This window comes from Anomaloglossus baeobatrachus, chromosome 4 (genome assembly GCF_048569485.1).
Source record: "Anomaloglossus baeobatrachus isolate aAnoBae1 chromosome 4, aAnoBae1.hap1, whole genome shotgun sequence".
Lineage (NCBI taxonomy): Eukaryota > Metazoa > Chordata > Amphibia > Anura > Aromobatidae > Anomaloglossus > Anomaloglossus baeobatrachus.
Genome location: NC_134356.1, coordinates 233,062,109 through 233,083,166, shown reverse-complemented (window position 1 = coordinate 233,083,166; position 21,058 = coordinate 233,062,109). Strand labels below are relative to the sequence as shown.

At 44.6% G+C, this 21,058-nt stretch overlaps 1 protein-coding gene across 1 annotated transcript in view; it reads left to right on the top strand.

The window, feature by feature from the left end:
* Nucleotides 1–21,058, top strand: part of CDK17 (cyclin dependent kinase 17) — a 216,131-nt gene that overhangs the window by 90,827 nt on the left and 104,246 nt on the right. The window contains exon 3 of the mRNA XM_075344742.1: nt 12,699–12,863. Coding sequence (XP_075200857.1) covers nt 12,699–12,863 — 165 coding nt within the window. The remainder of the gene's footprint in view (nt 1–12,698; nt 12,864–21,058) is intronic.

Sequence of the window (21,058 nt, the reverse complement as noted above, 5' to 3'; positions counted from 1 at the left end):
AAATTTAAGTTTTCTGCTCTGAATTATTCCTCAATGTGTAGATGAGAACTGGTGGGGTTTCGGCTACTTCGCTAGCACTATAATTTAGAAATCTAAAGCAAATATGCACTAGCATTGCCTCTGAATTTCTGGGGCCAGGACCAGCAAATAGACTGTTACGTGTATATAGGTGAGCATCTTTATGGTGTCCACTGTCATGTGTCACCATCAAATCCACTAAAGCATACAGTCAGGACAGCACACCATTCATATAGTGCAAAGTATGATATGCTGCAATATGGCCAGTAGAGAAAGTACAATGCTGTCCTAGGGTAATCTGAGACCGGCTAGGATGTGAAGGGGCTCGCCACTGCTCACTACATCATTGCTGCTTTCTGTACAGGTGAATTTGCACTCTTGGGTTGTCTTTTGACTTATAAGGCTGGGGCCACACGGGGCACTACTACGATGCTCGCGCTGGCAGCACAGCAGGAGCCGAGTGTCATGCTAGTATCTCTGCGACTGCTGCAGGGGACGGGCCGGCTCTGAGGGGTGGGAGGGATTTCTTTCCCTCTCTCCTCCGTAGCCGGCTATTGTGATTCTCGCTCTGCACGCGCGGTACACCGGTGTACCGCGAGTGCAGTGTGATTTTTTTTTTTTTTTTTTTCTCTCGCCCCATTCACTTAAATGGGTGCAAGAGAAAAGAGTCTCGCATTACACCCGCAGCATGCTGCAATTGTTTTCTCGGTTCGATTAGGGCTGAGAAAATAATCGCTCATGTGCGCTGACACACAGGCTAGAATTGGTCCGAGGGGAATGCGATGTTTTATCACCCTCCACTCGCACCGATTTTCTCGCCGTGTGGCTTAGGCCATAGCTATATATACAGGTGCCGTGAACATCTTATTGGACCAGAGACTTATTTGCCCAGATTAGGGCTCCGGGTCCTCCCTAGTTGATATGTTGTACACCCATGTGCAGTACAGTTATATCTGCAGCTTTTCTTCCTGTACGTTTCACTTCTTCCTTCAGATGGTAGCTTTCTACATTTATCTTCCAATCTATATTTTAGTAGCGGTTTCATCTTAGGAATGTCTACTGAAGTAATATTTTGTGCAGGGTTTTTCCTTTAATTACTGAACTATTTCCAGTGCAGAGATTGAGAGTGACAGAATGAGTCTGCTGGCTCGCTTGCCTTCGCACAAATGAGAGCATATCAAAGGAATGTTGTACTTGGGCCAAGTTTTTATTATTTTAATGAACACGGTTGAATGACAGTCAATGGCACTGTCATATCTGTGCGAGCGGCCCTCTGGAGATGTGCAAGGTTTTTCATCATGCCTGGAATGATCTGTTTATATGTACGAGATGGTTGTCAAACCCCAGCTGAGATACTTGGGACATAAGCTGGTCTACATATGACAGCACTTGGGCTTGGCCATGTTTGCATGATTACAACCTGTCACTCGGTGAGCTGTCTGCCTCCTTTAGAGCGAGTCCTAGCACTGTGGATTGTCGTGCTATACATGCAGACAGCTTTATTACAAATGGTGCAGGGCAGAGAATCCTAGTGCTGACAGCTGAGAACCTGCCGCATGTTTCATTTATGCCTGCACAATTCCCGGCCAGATCACTTGTCTGACTCGTTGTGTAGACGAAGATCTTTTTCCTGGTCAGATGACAAGAGGTGAAGAGCACGCTTACATTATAGCTTTACTTTTTCATGTAGACCTTTCACTATTTTCCAGGTTGGGTTTCTGCCAACGGTCTCATATCATCTACTGTATAGGTTAGGAACCTGACATCAGAATTTCACGTATTAAACTGACCCCATAATCTTGTTGTTACTATTATGACTGTATTAAAGTGTTTTTTTTTTATTTTTTTTTTAATTTTGCCCCAAAATGTTACAGCATTCTTTGTGAGTCTGTCATCCTCTTAAACCGCACATGTATTTGAATTGATCTCTCCATGGACTGATGATGTAAGGGTACTTTCACACTTGCGTTGGTTTTTTTTTTTGGCGCAATCCGCTGTCTTGGGAAACAGCAGAATCCGTTAACGGATTCCGTTGTTTCCCATAGACTTGCATTGATGACGGATTGTGCCAAAAGTACCTGCGTTGCTTCCGTTGGCCGATGCTCCGTTGCTTCCGCCAAGCGGAAGCAACACAGAATGTAACGTTAAATGCTTGTGTCAAAATGACGCCAACCAACGGATTCCGTTGATTCCGTTAAAATTTATAATGGTTCCCTATGGTGTCGGATTCCGTTGCTAAGTGCTTAACAACGGAATCCGCTGCTGGATTCCGCTAATTTATTCTGAGCATGCCCAGAATGAAAAAAAAAGAAATAAAACAGAGCCGACGGATTCCGTTAGACGGACGCCTAACGGACACCAAACTGATGCAACGGTCGGTTATTTCACAGGAATCAGCTAACTGATTCCTGTGAAATAACGGACCCGTTGCATCCGTTGACACCACAAAAATAACGGATGCGTCAAAACGACGCAGCAACGGACCCAGCGGATTCAACCCAACGCAAGTGTGAAACTAGCCTAAGGCATTGTCTCTGAAATCCTGCACATGCTCTGTTGCTGGACACAGTCAGCATGCCACTGCCAAGCGAAGTGATGTCTGAAGGCACACATCAAGCCTCAAGCTACTTACTGCTTATGGCAAAGGTGTCCTGTCTGTGACCAGCAACAGAGCGTGTGTATACACCACCTGACTCTTAATGCACATGGCCAAGGTGTTCTGTATGCGTCTAGCAACAGTGTGTGTATACCCATCCAGGCTCTTACTGGGCATGGCCGAGTTGTACTTGTCCAGCAGCATAGCATATGTATACATTTCCAGACTCTTACCTTCTCACTTTATGTGGCTCTGGAGTCCTCGATATTTGAGCTGTCGCTGATTGTACCTGTGTCCCTATGCACAGCACCTTCTACTGTGCTGGAGTCCTCGATATTTATGAGCTGTCACTGATTGTACCTCTGTCCCTGTGCCCTTCTAGGGCGGAGTGCTCAATCAGAAAAACAAATGCACTACAAATATATCAAAAAGACTGACCCGCACATCCAATAGGTGTGAACAGGTGCTAGCTGAAAACATAACTACAAAACACAGCTGCATGCTAAAATGCTAACTATGAATAAGGGAACTCTGGTATTGCATTAATGCTATAGGAATATATGAGAAAAGAGATATTTAGCTTATGTATTGGCCAATGCATGTGAGCCCAGTAACCAGCGGCAAGGTATATCTCTATACAACTGGAACATTTTTTTCTGATTGAGCACTCTACCCTGTAACAAGGCTATGTCCATCCTCCTTTATAGCTGGACACTTTCTGCCCAGACATGTATGTTTTTAATCCACATAGTGGCATTTGAGGTAGGTTCCCGGTATATAGAGATTACCTTGTTGCTGGTTACTGGGCTTACATGCATTGGCCAATACATAAGCTAAATATCTGTTTTCTCAAATATTCCTATAGCAGTGATGCAGGACCAGAGTTCCCTTATTGTTTGCATTTTAGCATGCAGCTGTGTTATGTAGTTTTTAGGATTTTGTGAAGTCATGGTCTGACACTACATGCAGCCCCCAGATAAAGCAGCATAAACCTGGTGACAGACTCCCTTCAAGACTTTTATAGACCAGGGGATATTGTGGTGCACTCCATAGGAAATCAGCTACTTAATTTACAGGAGGTCCTTGTTAAAAGGGCTTTTTTTTCTTTTAAACAAATGATCTACCCCGACAGGATTAAAAAGCAAAAGTAGTCTAACAAGAATATCCTGTTACTGTGCGAGTCTGGAATGCTTGTGAAGATACTTTTGTCCGGTATGCTGCCACATATGATGGCACGGCTGTCAGACATATCATTAAAGTCTCATGTCTCGCTCACTTTTCATAACTCCCATCTATTTCAATGTTGGAGACCACACGTTTGCCAGCAATAGTAGTTACAGTATTAACTTGGGTGCTTCCGAACTGATAAGAAACTACAGGGAGTTCTGCAGCATTACGGTAAATGGTTGTATGATATGAAAAACGTTATCCCTAATACCCAATCTTGGCTAAGGAAGCATTTTCCTACTTACATTTATTGGGAAAAACAAACTATGTAGCTTTCTATAGACCCTGTTCTTGATCACGTGACCTCCTAGTCTGAGATGCCGTTCACTGCCACTGATCTTCCATTGAAATACTTCATCATGCTTGGCCCCTACTGGAATGGAGCGTCATCACTGAGATGACAGGCCCGTCTGAGTTACCGATGTACAGAACGTGCATTGATGCATTGGAATAGCCTATTGGCGTATGCTTAGTGGTCAATCCTCTTAGTCCGAATTCTGCCAGCATTGTAGGTGATAAAGCTCCCTCTTCCCATGTCCCATCATGCATTACTCCTGCCATTGTCCAATGAGATGCTTGACCTGATCTGAAAGCCCGCCTCTCTGTATGCAGGTTGGCAAATAAGTGACCCACTGCTCCTCCTGTAACCCATCCTGGGGTCTTTATTGCAAGTGTCAGATTAAAGCAAGTTAAGGTAGACACCTTGTTATTACAAAGGGCCTGCACCTGATTCCAACTGTTGAAATTGCATTTGATAGATGGGATCTCTCATTATGTGGTTTAAAGAGGTGTCAGTGCAAGTAAAGGCCTTCATTTATGTTGAGACAACTCAACAATTTGTAAAATACCTAAAATGAACAATGCACCATGGGGCTCACCACCACCAGACAAAGTGTGATGGCAGAAGAAGTCACATTCTCAAGGAGAGGGCTGTATCATTGCGGAAGTCATGAAACTTCTCATGAATGTAAGGGGTGCTTCACACACAGCGAGCTCGCTGCTGAGATCGCTGCTGAGTCACGTTTTTTGTGACGCAGCAGTGACCTCATTAGCGATCTCGCTGTGTGTGACACTGAGCAGCGATCTGGCCCCTGCTGTGAGATCGCTGCTCGTTACACACAGCCCTGGTTTGTTTTTTTTATTGTTGCTCTCCCGCTGTGAAGCACACATCGCTGTGTGTGACAGCGAGAGAGCGACGAAATGAAGCGAGCAGAGAGCAGGAGCCGGCATCTGGCAGCTGCGGTAAGCTGTAACCAGGGTAAACCGGGTAACCAAGGTGGTTACCCGATATTTACCTTCGTTACCAGCCTCCGCCGCTCTCACGCTACCAGTGCTGCCGGCTCCTGCTCTGTGCACATGTAGCTGCAGTACAGATCGGGTTAATTAACCCCATGTGTACTGTAGCTAGGAGAGCAGGGAGCCAGCGCTAAGCAGTGTGCGCGGCTCCCTGCTCTCTGCACATGTAGCGACGTTATGATCGCTGCTGCGTCGCTGTGTTTGACAGCTAAGCAGCGACTTACAAGGTCGCTGTTACGTCACAGAAAATGGTGACGTAACAGCAACGTTTATGTCGCTATGTGTGAACCCAGCTTAAATTCTGAGGGTTTATCTCACGATGGAAGCCGCTGGTAACTCAGATTAGACAAAGCCTTTGTTTGCATGAAAGACTGGTGCCAGATTCTATGGACAGATGAAAACCAAGGTACGGTAATTTACACTAGAATTTTATAAGTGGGCTTTTTTTGTTTGTTTTTTTGAGAAGGAATGCCTCATGCCTCATGATCTTAAGCATACCCTATCACCTTTCAGTCTTGGTGCAGTGTTATGATATGTATGGCTGACACTGAAACAAAGGGCAAGGGGTTATCTCCTGATTGTGTCCAAAGAAGTAGGATGAACACTAAGGCTAGGTTCACATTTCCGTTAAAATGTATCAGTCACAATCCGCGGCTCTGGTAAACAACGCAATCCGTTTAGCGGATTCCGTTGTGTCCCATAGACTTGTATTAGTGGCGGATTGCGACTGATTACCTTGCGTTGCATCCAGTCGTTTTTTGACTGACTGCCGGGCGGGAACAACGCAGAATGTAACGTTTTTCTGGCCATCAAAATTAATGCACCGCGCAGGAATCCGTCGCCATCCGTCAAGCTTCTAATGTATGTCTATGGTGCTGGATTCCGTTGTAATTCATCTTACCAGAGCTGTGGAGTCTGAGTCAGAGTCAGAGCTCATTTTGGTGGAGTCGGTATAAAATGCACAGACTCCGACTCCTAAAATATATAATAAATTGGGGACAGTAGTGTAATGCAGAGTGTGCTGAATATTTTACTAAATAATATTTAGTATAATGCTAATATTTAAGTGAAAAATTTCTTTTAGTACAATGTGAACGTCAGACATTTAATTATTTTTATGATACAATAATCAAGATATTTCGTATTGTGTTACATATTTACAATTTATTACAGTTTGTGTTCGAACGTTGTATTCCAATAAATATATTTTATGTTCTATCGAAATATCTTGATTATTGTATCATAAAAATTATTAAATGTCTGGTGTTCACATACACATGTTCATGTACTACAATACATTTTTCACCTAACTATAAGCAATATATGTCAGAGTCGGTGCAAGAGAAATTGAGGAGTCTGAGTCGAAGGTTTGGCTTACCGACTCTACAGGCCTGCGTCTTACGACGGAATCCAGCGCTGGATTCCGTCATGCTCTACTGAGCATGCCCAGCATGTTTGGCACACCCACTGGGCTGTCCCAAATACAAACGGATCATGACTGATCCGTCAAAAAACGGACGCACAGCAGCTGTAACGGACGCAACGGATCAGTTCTTCACAGGATTCCTGTGAAAGGAATCCTGTGAAAAACACATCCGTTGCATCAGTTGCCAACTAAAAAAACGACTGATCCGTTGCTGACGGACCTGACGGATCTAAAACAACTGAAGTGTGAACTTAGCCTCAGTCAGCAACGGGTCAAAGTTCACACTTCAGTTGTTTTAGATCCGTCAGCAACAGATCAGTCGTTTTTTAGTTGGCAACTGATGCAACGGATGTGTTTTTCACAGGATTCCTTTCACAGGAATCCTGTGAAAAAACTGATCCGTTGCGTCCGTTGCATCCACTGTGCGTCCGTTTTTTGACGGGTAAGTCATGATCCGTTTGTGTTTGGGACAGCCCAGTGGGCGTGCCAAACATGCTGGGCATGCTCAGTAGAGCATGACGGATTCCTGCGCTGGATTCCGTTGTAAGACGGATTACGACGGAATCCAGCACCATAGACATGCATTACAAGCTTGACTGATGGCGACGGATTCCTGTGCGGCGCGTTAATTTTGACGGCCCGAAAAACGTTACATTCTGCATTGCTCCCCGCTCGGCGGTCAGTCAAAAACGACGGACCGCGACGCAGCGGATGCAACGCAGGGTCATCAGTCGCAATCCGTCACTAATAGAAGTCTATGGGGAAATACTGGATTCCTGCAAAATATTTTGCAGGATTCCGTAATTCCTCAAGGCTACGGATTGTGACTGATGCAAAACAACTGAAGTGTGAACCTACCCTGATTTAAAACAAATGTGAACCTAGCCTAAGGAGAACAAGGAAGTGTGTGTGTGTATATGTATATAATATATATATATATATGTGTGTGTGTGTGTGTGTGTGTGTGTGTGTGTGTGTGTGTGTGTTTGTGTGTGTGTGTTATATATATTTATATAATATTTATTCACTTATATAGCACTATTAATTCCACAGCGCTTTACATACAATGGCAACACTGTCCCCATTGGGGCTTAGAATCTAAGGTCCCTATCAGTATGTGGCTTTTTTTGGGCGTGTGGGAGGAAACCGGAGAACCTTTGTGCGATTTGAACCCAGGACGCCAGCGCTGCAAGACTACAGTGCTAACCACTGAGCCACATATAATGTACACACGCACACACAGTTTTTGCTAACTCATCCGAGAGCAGCAAGATGTGGTCAAAGGGACTCTGAGTCCAGTGATGTATCACTTCGATTACTGGCTGCAGCCGTTCTACACAATCACATTTTTAGATCTAGCAAAGCAGCGGAGCTCCAAAAGCTGCCTCCGCCCACACCAGCCTCTCTATAGAGGTTGCACATTGCAAATGAGGAGTTAGTCACGGGGGTTAGGCAGGATCACTGTGCATGAGACAATTTAGTGCAGCAAAGCCTTTAGTTTACGTGAAGAGCAGCACACAGCCTGGCAAAAGAGGCATAGTTGATTTTTGTTTTTCAACCCCTACATCATGCTGTTTTCAAGTTACATGGCAAAAACCTGCTGACAGCTTCCCTTTCAATGCTGCAAATCTGAGATCTTAGCACTTGACAGTTCAGATTGTGAATAACCAGAACAGAACTCAAAAGCAACAAAGTAGTTTACTGTAACTATGAATGCAATATCTGTCAAATACACGATCCATGGATCTTATACCTGATGCTTGTTTACTGACTTTGACAACCCATGTCAGAATGCCTGTATAGTCCTGATATTAAAAGTTGGACTCCTAGCATGTTCATTTTATTATCTGACAGAAGAACTCTCAAAAAGGATCACACAGCCTTTCTGCTATGGATTTTCAGTGTAAGCACACCAGCTTCATCAAGTGTCAGATCAGTTTAATGTATGCTGTTAGTATTGTATAATCGGATCACACCTCTGCTTTGAGGCTAAAAGACACATTTCAATCACGTCATGGTTGTCACTGTCCAGACACTCCTGGTCCTAACCGGATATTGCATGCCACTATTTAAGGTGCCTTGGTAAACCCGATGTAGACTTTTTTTCATTTTCTGCACAGGATTAGTTTAGGTTTAGCAGCTTGTTTTTTCTCTTTGTCAGCACCACACTTGTCTATCAGCTGCTTCTGGTATTGTAGCTAAGCCCTCTAATTTCAGATGCATCCCATAGGGAAAAAAGACCGTTTCCAAATCCCAGACCACCCCTTTATCTCAGAAAAGCATGGGTACAGAATGTATAGACACAGTCTGGTGTTTTCACATTTAGTAAATATACTTCTTAGTCTGTATAGAAAAAGTTCTGTATTTATATAGCGTGTTTTATGTTGGGCCACGTGCAAGAATGTAAACCTCCGACGGCTTTACTTACCTCCAGAGGATCAAGGTCAGAGCCTGCCTTTTAAATTCACTGGCTCAGTATTTCTTTGGTTGCTTTCTCTATAAATGGCATTGATATGGATCTGAAAGCAGCTGAGTGGCTATTATTGTTAAGCTGACTTTCAGGAATCTGTTCTTCCCTTTCTATGAAGATACCAGTCAATAGCTAATTGATTACCAATTGGCCGCCACTGAAAGTCTGTCTGGTGTGCTCATTCAGGGTGTTTTCTTAGATGAAGAAATTTCTAAGCTAAAAGGGAATCATCACCAGGTTTTTGCTATCCCATCTGAAAGCAGCATGGTGTAGGGCCAGATACCCTGGTTCCAGCAATGTCACACACTGGGCTGCTTGCTGTAGTTTTCATAACACCACTTTATGTTCTGCAGGTCTACCAGTTCTTTGAATGCTGATCTGTGTATAACCCCACCCCCACCACTGATTGGCAACTGTCCTCCTATGCACAGTGTACACAGGTGCCAATCAGTGATGGAGGTGAGTTTACATAGAGCAAGAGGACTGCATGATATGCTTCAGTGATAATCTCCTGCTGAGGAAACACTGATTTTATTCAAACACAACCCAGTAAATGACACATTGCTAGAATCATGCTCCTCTTAGATTGCATTGCGAAAACCTGCTAACAGATTGCCTCTATATAATATTGTTTTCAACAGCACTAAAGGTGGCATGTGCTGCTAAACACAATAATATTCTGTGCAAATATTAATAACCGTTCTGTGCACATGGAAGTGTGGTCATCCCATCTAAGGAGACTATTAAACAACTGTGAGTTGTCATCATGCCTATTTGTCCTTGTTTTGTCTTCTATGACCCTAACAATTGTCATAGAAGGTGGTCAGGGCTCTACAAATGTACCATTTAAAGGGGTATTCTGTTCTGGTAATTGCTGATGGCATAGCATTCAGACCCTCCCCCCCCCCCCCCAGTAATTTAGCTATGATCATCAATTCATTGGATAGCTGAAAAATGCTTTCTGGATGGAATTTTTTTAAAGGGCATCTCTCATCACTTTTTTTGTCACCTAATCGAATAGGAGAACCACAGAAACCCTTATTCTAGCAGTGTGTCACTTACTGAGTTGCTTAGTGTAATTTTGGTAAAATCACTGTTTTATCAACAGGAGATTATTACTAGTGGACTAGTTAGTCTGCTGATAGGTAGCCCAGCATATTAATGAGCTTTTAATAACCCATCCCACCACTGATTGTGTACACTGTACATGAGCAGAAAGCTGCCAAAGTGCTGACAATCAGTGGTGGGATGGAGTTATGCAGAGCTCAGCATTTACAATGTGTCCACCCCTATCCTGTCCACCGCCATTAACTTGAGAGCAGCGGCAGCTATAGGCATAGAAGTGGTGTCTAGGTATAGTAAAGTAGCCATGCGCTATGCAATGAAACCACCTATAGCACCACCTGATGGGAAACTACGGAGTTAGTATTTTTATCTCTAAAACGGAACGAGATAGAGAAAAAAACTGAATTAGAGACTTGTAGGGCATCAATTCAATATGAATCCACACCTTGCATACATAAATGCTATGATTAGAACGTGTAAGGCTATGTGCCCACGGGAGTTTGTATCCGCAGGTACATCTGCAGGTTTTCTGTAGCTGCTCGCCGGAATCCGCAGCTATTTTTAGCTGCGGTAGTACAGCGAAGTAGCTGCGGTTAACCTGCAGGCATTCATGCGGCTTACCTGCGAAAGTTCCGGCCTATATCTCCATAGTGGAGGGCCGGGATTTCCGCAGGTAATTCCACAGAAATAATTGACATGCAATTACGTGCGGCTGCGGGACATCCGTAGCATGTTCCGCAGCCGCACGTATCCGCAGCATGGACACAGATACTCCCCATGTTCCATAGGATAACATGGGGAGTGTCTGTACATGCTGAAACCTGCGGATTTATCTGGAAAAAAACAGAAAATCCGCGGATTTTCCACAGATAAAGCCGCAGGTTTAATCTCCCGTGGGCACATAGACTAGAACTCACAAGGCTGCGGACGTGAAGCGATACCTCATGGAGACCTTCCTACAAGTCATTGGATATGGTGGCGGCGTGGAGTGGGCTCCACGCTCACCTGACCTGACCCCATTGGACTTCTTTCTGTGAGGTCACATCAAACAGCAGGTGTATGCGACCCCTCCACCAACATTGCAGGACCTTCGATGACGTATCACAGATGCTTGTGCAAACGTGTCACCTACCATATTGCACAATGTGCAGCTATACAGTATGCTGTGCAGAGTCCAGATGTGCATTGCAGCTGACGGGGGACACTTTGAGCATCAAAGTTAAATGAGCGCCATATGTGTGACCAGCATTCAATGTTTTGGGGGGGTCATGGGTTTCATATCATAGCATTTCTGTATGCAGACAGTTGATTTGTATTGAATTGATACCCTATGATTTTTAAATTCACCTTTTTTCTCTATCTCGTTCCGTTTTCAAGATAAAAATGCTAACTCCGTTGTTTTCCACCAGGTGGCGCTATAGGTGGTTTCATTGCGTAGTACATGGCTACTTTACTATACCGAGACACCACTTCTATGCCTATAGCTGCCGCCGTTCTCATGTTAATGGCGGTGGACACAATGTAGATTAGGTCTGCAGCAAAGAAAGCCAGGATTTTATCAAATTGACAGCAAACAGGTCAGTAAGTAATCAGGGTCTCTGCCCCTACATCATGCCTCTGATCTCATCCTATACTCTGCTACCTGTGGAATGCCATAGTACATGGGACTGGTGGGAGCAGTGTAGGTAGCATTGTGCAGTAGATCTCTGCTCCTCTAACAATAGGCTTGTCACTATTGTTAGGCGCTCATTTTCACATGCATACACTATGGCTTCACAATATGCAGGATGTCACCACTGGAGCACTTCTGTGCATTTCTGGCCCTTTAATTTTGTGCTGAGTACACCTTCAGTAGGGAATTCCTTTTTTCTGTTCCGTTTTAGAAAAAGTGTAATTATATAGCAGATGGATCTGTGAAATAACGGGTACAAACTGGGCCAGAAGTACCATATTGACTACAATGGACCGGTTAGGTTTCCTTTACTGTGGCTGCCATTTTTCTGAAAACCCAGCTTCTCATACTGTGCTATTTTTGTGATAAAATGATGGCCACCATGACAGAAACCCAACAATGCCATTCTGTACAAGGGACAGGAAAACTGCATTACCTACCAAAGGTGTGACCCTAACCTAATCTGAACCCATTGATTTAAGCAAACACCAGAAATGAGGGCTCCTGAAATCTGTTCTAAGCTGTGTATGGCCTCTGTATTTCTAGAACACTATGAGCACATTTTGGTTCTGTAGAGCTACAGGGGTCCTGGGGTTACTTTCCTGATGCACATTAATATGACCTGATCCAATTCCTTGTCACATTGGATCCTTCTAATGTTGCCTCCTCTCTGGGAAATGTCGCTGGTGATGGGATTAGAGAAAATCTGACCCATTCTTCTGTTGATTGTATCTGATGCATTAGTCGCTGACTAACGTGCAAAGTAAAGCACAAGTGATTCTTCATAAATGGGTGTTTGATGATTCACAGATGGTGCGGACAATAATCAATTCTTTTTCTTCCTGCTTTTTTTTCCGTGGGTCTCTACCTATACTACAATCTTTCCTTTTCTGATGGAATGGATCTGTGTTGCCCTTGGGATTACTAGAACCTATTGTGAAGAATGGCAGGCCTCCGACGTCTCATAGTATGCACTCCTTCCTCCATCAATACACAGGATCCTTCAAGAAGCCACCCCTGAGAAGACCACACAGTGTTATAGGCGGAAGTCTTGGCTCATTCATGGCAATGCCCAGGAATGGCAGCAGACTAGGTAATGTTTCTCTTCTTTATTGATAATTCTGTCATTGTGCATGTCACCTGTGGGAGCAAGAATGTGACACGTGAGAGGCTCTGAATAAAGCAAATATTACAAATGTCCTTCTAATATTAACATGACGTTTCTTCAGCAGCTTTTATGCCCTGTGAGGCTTATATTTACACATGGGGAGCAAATAAATCTGTAATGTCACCACTCCTGACGGGTCCGCTTTAGTTACTGCATGTATTACCCGTGGAATAGCATTTCTGATACAGATTTTCTCATATATGTGTTATAGTGTAACTCTTATTTTTCCAAAAAATGAATGTGTAACGCCCAGTTGCCAATTTAAAGTTCTAAGAAAAGCAGAAGTGTTATATTGTGTGAAATACAAGGCAAGCTCTCTAAAAGCCCTCATTCACACGTCCGATGTCCACTAAGGTAATCTATAATCTGAGGCTGCTCACATGTCCATGGTTTGTTTTTTTTTTTCTTATGTGTTCAGCGTTTGCAAAAAAAAAAAAAAATCACGGATTAAAATTACCCATGCAGTTCTATGGGTTTGTGACAATCGCCACCAGCACACAGATGGCATCCGGGTACAGTCCTTGTGTTATCCATGATTAATATTCTAATTAATATTAGAAGTCTTGTAATATCTTTATTTGTAAATATCTTTGAGAAAACACTGATGGTAAAAATGGACACTGACCAAACGTTGCTGAAAATCGGAGGAAATACTTACTTGGACCATGAATGAAGTATGAGATGACGTGCACTGCCACAATTAGAGATGAGCGAACCTGAGGTTCGGGTTTCGAAACTGAGCCCCCCCCCCTCCAAAAAAAAAACAACCCCCAACGTTTGGGTTTGAAGTACGAGCGAGTTTTGAGTGCAAACCACTGAAGTGAGCATCGCTGTGCTTGGGTATGACTGATGCTCAGCCCTGTGCAAGGCACATGTAGTGTTTGATCAGCTCACACTGGGGTAAAATCAGTGTGATCAGATGTAATGTGCATATATATATATATATATATATATATATATATATATATATATATATATATATATATATATATATATATATATATATATATATATATATATATATATATATATATATATAATGTATATATATATGTATATATATATATGTATATATATATATGTATATATATATATGTATATATATATATATATGTGTATATATATATATGTATAATATTAGTATTTATTTATAGCGCACCATTGATTCCATGGTGCTGTACGTGAGAAGGGGTTACATACAGAACACATATACAAGTTACAATAGACAGACTAGTACAGAGGGAAGAGGGCCCTTCTACATTCTAAAGGAATTTGGGGAGGAGACATTAGATGGGGTGGGGGGGGGGTTGGGCTGGGCGGTAGCTCCGCACGGTGGTCGGGCGGCAGCTCCGCACGGTGGTCATATACACATATACACACATACACACATATACACACACACACACACACACACGAAAAACCCCGTTCCCTCTGGAACTGTTCTGCTTATGGCTGGCAGCATGTGGGTGGGTGGGTGGCCCAATTACTGACTTCCATTGAGGTTCGAATCAAGTTGGAGTCAGAAACCAAACTGTAAGGTTCGAATGTCCCTGGTGAACCTCCTACGGTTCCCTCATCTCTAACCACAATATGTGCCATTGGTGTAATTGGCAAAACCTTTCAGAGTTATGGTGAGGCAATAAGGTGGCTTCATTCAGGGAATATATCCCAGCAGAAGTTATTTCTAGATGTCATCCAGAAGATTTAGCTCCGATTTTAGCAAAGAGTTGCATTCCCTCACAACATCTGTATTGCCTTAGACTTTCCTTGCACACATACTTGAAACCCGCCAGGACTTGTTCATTTTTAGACAGTGATGTTTTTGAATTGCTTTTGAGAAGAGCTTGGGACCTCACCTTTACAAAGAAAAATATATACATAGTTGGCTAACTTTTTCAATGCCTTCTGATAGAGGGGATTGCCCTGAAATATGGTTTTCTCGGGTTGGTCCTCTCAGAATGAGGCTGTTACTCACAGCATTGTCACGCGTTTCAGAGACAAGGACCGTCTCCTTCTTCAGGGAAAAAGAAATCTGATCAGAAATCAGATGATTTCTTTTTCCCTGAAGAAGGAGATGGTCCTTGTCTCTGAGACGCGTTGGAATGCTGAAATAAAAAAGAAATTTCTACATTAATTCTGCATCAGTGGTTTTTAAGCGCGGCATATACCCGTTTTTCCCTTGATTACATTCCTACCACGTTTTTTCGGGGCCGCTGCTTGAACCACGCGGACACTCACATGCGGTTTAAGGAGTTGTGACTGGCACAACCCCATCAGGTGAGTGTACCTATTTCTTTCTCATCACCTCACGTTATACCGGGTAAGACCCTATTGCGCCTTTTGTTTCCCCACCTCTGTCACAGCATTGTCGGCAGAGGTGGCCTATTTAAAAGGGGTGGTCTTGTAGAGGTGTCTCTAGATATAGCTGGCCTCTGGGTACCCGTTAGTGTACATTGTTCCCTCTGTACCACAGATAACTCGCTCCTATCATCCAAGTTCTAGTGATGTCTCCAGAACGGACGCCATCGCCACAGTTTATCAGTGATTGAAGAGACTAATGAAGTACACGCATTTGTCTGCTCTTTTAGTGCTTGCCAATATGAAGGCGGCTTATGATGTGACTGCCAGCTTCTTGGTCTCCAAGAACACATGAAAACCAGATTCCTTCTAGAGATCTAGCTGTTTAATTTATTTTTAATACAGCTATGCCTTATATTCAGGATTATGTCCCCTGCTGATCCCAGTATAAGATGCAGCAACATCCCAGTGACTACTATCTGTCCATGTAGCCACCATTACTGGACAGACTGCAAGTTTGGAGGCACAGACTGTAATAGGTTACACTAGTAAATATCTCCTAGTGCATTAGCTCCCGAGGGTCATTCTTGGGTGCTGGGGCTCTGGTAAACTGTTCTTGTGCACATATCTTTTACTAAAGTTTCAATAAAGGTTTTTCTGGAAAAGACAAAGACGCTAATGGTCTTATCCTGGTGGTACCAGTATAAAATACAAGGAAACACTCACTAAGGTTAGTTGTGAGGGTCCCAACTACCATATGAGCAGAAATGATGAGGATGAATTGGTTTACGTGGAGTATAAGGAAAGGCTTAGCCCGCGAGTCAATACAACTCCTTCAGGATACAAAATCAGTGATATACTACAGTGATTTTGATTCCTGACGGAGTTGTATTGACTCCGAAACGCGTTGAATAATAATAATCACGAAGATCTCTCCTGAGCGATTTCCTCATTCCCCACGGCAGCGTGGGTTAACACTTTCCTTCTAGTCCACGTATACGGACTAAAGTTTCAATGGAATGTCCTTCAGTAAGCCCCATATTACAGCCTGGTGATGGCAGGTTATTTCCAGCGTGTAAAATAGTGAGTGAGCACAAGAACGGCTCCCACTAAAGGTTTGGAAGTCTTATTTCGGTCCTTATATTTTTATTTAGCCCTTTTGTGAATCTATATTAGCAGCTGTAAAACCCATTTAATGTAGAAGTTGTACTGCTTGGAAATGTGAAGGTAGGCGTGGGTCTAGAAGTCATCCATAAAACGGATTTCAAAAGTGACTGTCTGAACATCAGATGGATATGATTGTGGAAGAGGACATAACAGCACCCATGTTAGCGGGTGCCAGACAGGATGGCCATGAAGACTTAGCCACATTACCTTAGTACGGCTAGTCATTCTTGTTCCCATCCCGGAAGATTTCGTGTTGCCCCGTCTATTTCAGATGCCTTTGGCCGGCTGACATTCACCAGAGATGTACTTGGGGAATAACATCTCCTGAATTGCCGATGTTTATGTGAGGATCTTGATGCAGCGCTGGTTGGCATCATCTGATACAAATCACTGAATGTCTCATTGTAGGCTTATGAATGCCACACTGTTTGGAGTGTTTATAGGATATTGTGGTGTGAGCCATCTCCTCGTTTACCTTCTGATTTCCCTGCCTCTGCATTTAGAATGCCAGCGTGCTCTGTTTGGGGGAGATTCTGACTTAATAAGCTTAAACATGTTTCTTTCTTTTTTTTTTCTTTCACAGTTTTGGTGTTGTGGATTTATTTTCGCTACAATATAGATTTTTTTTTTTTTTTAATTGAATGGAGCATTTAATGTACGACAACATTTCTACTTAAAACGCCTAAATTATTAAAGGACTATATACCCTACCTCTATGGTGGTTTGCTAAAAAAAAAACACACAACTCATCAGTCCTCATTTTCTCTCCTTTAACACCTATGTATATGATTGCTCAGACTCTTAGGCTATGTGCCCACGGCAGGTACGAGCGCATGTTTCCCGCCGGTGTCCGCAGCTATTTTTAGCTGCTAGATTACAGCGGAATAGCTGCGGGAAACATGCGGAGATTCATGCGGCTTACCTGCGGACATCCCAGCCTCTTATCTCCATAGCGGAGGGCCGGGACATCTGCAGGTAATTCCGCATGAATAATTGACATGCAATTATACATGCGGATGCCTACATCCGCAGCATGGTCGGCAGCTGCACTTTCCGCAGTGTGGACACAGCACTTCCCCATGTCCCATAGGATAACATGGTGAGTGACTGTACATGCTAAAACCTGCGGATTTATCTGGAAAATCCAGAAAAATCCGCAGGTTTTCCGCTGCAAAATCCGCAGAAACAAGGTCCCGTGGGCACATAGCCTTAATGATTTATTATTTTTTTTTTTTTATAATAAATGGGGGTCTTGAGTTTTCTATAATACTGCAATGAGAATAAATGGCAGCGATCACCACCCACCCTCAATGTAGAGACCGGCGTGGGTCCCAGTGATCAAATGTAAATCTCCAGTCCGAAAATCATAGGTGAGTTTTTCTATAATCAAAACTCTTCATTAATGTTTGCCTTTGTTACACTTATCCAGCTCTGCACACATCTATGGGCACATGACTACTGGGTCTTCAGCTTTAATTAAAGCATCCGATGACATGCTGCCCAAGTTCCCTGACCGCTGCAGCCAAACACAGGCCAAGCGTTCCTGCTGCTGGTGTAACGGTGATGTGGCCTCTTCCGGTGTCAGCGCAGACCATGGGGCGGCCTATGCTAGATCCAACTGGGTGTGAAACACGAGACTCCCAAAGTGTATGAAATAAATATATATTTTCTTCTTTACAGCTCCAAACCGCTGGTTTCTTTTTGCCCAGACAGCCGCTTCATTATTTTTATTGTTGCTGTTATTACCGTATTTTTCGCTTTATAAGACGCACCTGATTATAAGACGCACCCCCAAATTTGGTGAAGGAATAGAGAATTTTTTAATAAATGGGGTCCGTCTTATAATGCCAGTGTCCGTCTGACAAATCATATAGGGTATATGTCCCTCATAGCCCCCCCCATCCTAAAATTAGCCCTCTGAATCTGGATATGGCCCAGTGATGCCACATGTCCCCTATGCCTGGCACACATCCTCTATGGCTGGCACACAGCCCACTGTGGCTGGCACACGGCCCACTGTGGGCGGCACACGGCCCACTGTGGCGGCACACGGCCCACTGTGGCGGCACACGGCCCACTGTGGCGGCACACGGCCCCATGTGGCTGCACACGGCCCCATGTGGCTGCACACGGCCCCATGTGGCTGCACACGGCCCCATGTGGCTGCACACGGCCCCATGTGGCTGCACACGGCCCCATGTGGCTGCACACGGCCCACTATTGCTGGCACATGGCCCCATGTGGCGGCACATGGCCCACTATTGCTGGCACATGGCCTCATGTGGCTGCACACGGCCCACTATTGCTGGCACATGGCCCCATGTGGCTGCACACGGCCCCATGTGGCTGCACACAGCCCACTATTGCTGGCACATGGCCTCATGTGGCTGCACACGGCCCACTATTGCTGGCACATGGCCCCATGTGGCGGCACACGGCCCCATGTGGCTGCACACAGCCCACTATTGCTGGCACATGGCCCCATGTGGCGGCACACGGCCCCATGTGGCTGCACACGGCCCCATGTGGCTGCACACAGCCCACTATTGCTGGCACATGGCCCCATGTGGCGGCACCCGGCCCCATGTGGCGGCACACGGCCCCATGTGGCGGCACACGGCCCCATGTGGCTGCACACGGCCCCATGTGGCTGCACACGGCCCACTATTGCTGGCACATGGCCCCATGTGGCGGCACATGGCCCCATGTGGCGGCACATGGCCCCATGTGGTGGCACACGGCCCCATGTGGCTGCACACGGCCCCATGTGGCTGCACACGGCCCCATGTGGCTGCACACAGCCCACTATTGCTGGCACATGGCCCCATGTGGCGGCACATGGCCCCATGTGGCTGCACACAGCCCACTATTGCTGGCACATGGCCCCATGTGGCGGCACCCGGCCCCATGTGGCGGCACACTGCCCCATGTGGCGGCACACTGCCCCATGTGGCGGCACACGGCCCCATGTGGCGGCACACGGCCCACTATTGCTGGCACATGGCCCCATGTGGCGGCACACGGCCCACTATTGCTGGCACATGGCCCCATGTGGCGGCACACGGCCCCATGTAGCGGCACATGGCCCACTATTGCTGGCACACAGCTCCCTGTGTTATATATCGCCCCATGCTGCTGCTTTTAGGAAAATAAACTTTCCTTACCTTCTCCAGCATTGTCCTGTCTGTGTCCCCTCCTCGGGGTTGAACTCCGGCCTCCTGCATTTCCTGGTTCTCGGCTGGTCATGTGATCGGCACGGAAGAGTGAAATCATGTGCCTTATCACAGCAGCAGGAGGGAGGCCTGGCAGACACGCTGGAGGAGGTGAGTAAAAAGTTTATTATTTTACTGTTTGCAGCAGCATAGGGGACATAGCTAACACGGGGGAGGGGGCATGTGCAATCAAAGAAGGGGCAGGCAGATATAATATACACTGCTGCCCCAGCCTATCGCCGCGGTGCACTTTCAGCACCATGGTGGTGGACAGCAGCTGTGCATATTATATGAGCGGGTGCAGGAGATCAAAGGCTTCTGCTCCCAGCTTTCATAAGTCCCCCAGCAGAGCTCCAGAGCTGCCCGCACCTCCCCTGGACTCTGTAGTGTGTGTATATATATATATATACACCCCCCCCCCCCGTATATTCGGATTATAAGACGCACCCCCTACTTTCCCCCAAAATTTGGGGGAACAAAAGTGCGTCTTATAAAGCGAAAAATACGGTATATATTTTTTATTTTTTACTCTGATTGTAGTCACACAATTATAAAAGAACATTCATGAAGCGCAAATGATTTTAGAATTTTTAAATGTCTTCATATTCTTTAAGGCTACCTTCAGTTTTTTCTTTTTCTGATGTTACACTGTGCAAAGCGACTTTTTTTTTCTCTCCATTTATACTTGTATTAACTGCCATATACAAGGTATAAGCTTCTAACAGTGATGAGTAGGATACAACAAAATCATGACTGCTGCAATATTAATAAGAATATGAAATCTAAACAGGAGTCTCCTTAAAGGGAAGGTATCATCAAAAAAAAAATAAAAAAATCAATAACTGAAAAAAATGTAAAGTAATGTTTTAATGTTTTGTTTAAATATTATTTGTTTTTAATTGAGCAAAATATAAAAAAAATAAAACGTTTGATATTTTCCACTGTTAAACACTAGGGGGAGCAGCTTCTGAAATCCTACAGACATCCCACTGTAGAAAAAGCTCACATTACAGCTGCAGTAAAGTGGGCAGAGTCTGCTCTCCTGTGTGTGATGGCACGCCTCCCCCCTCCCAATCTGAGTGTTTACAACAGATAACAGAGAATGACACGTAGGGACATAGTGCAGAGCCATTTTGTTGGTGACCAGAAATGTCTAAAGTGTCACCAAGGACAATAGGAGTATCACCCAGGATAGGATTAGATACATGGCTCAGCAGACAGTATCACACAGGATTAGATTAGATACACTGCTCAGCAGACAGTATCACACAAGATAGGATTAGATACACAGCCCTGCAGACAGTATCACAGGATAGGATTAGATACACAGCTGAGCAGACAGTATCACACAGGATAGGATTAGATACACAGCTCAGCAGACAGTATCACACAGGATAGGATTAGATACACAGCTCAGCAGACAGTATCACACAGGATAGGATT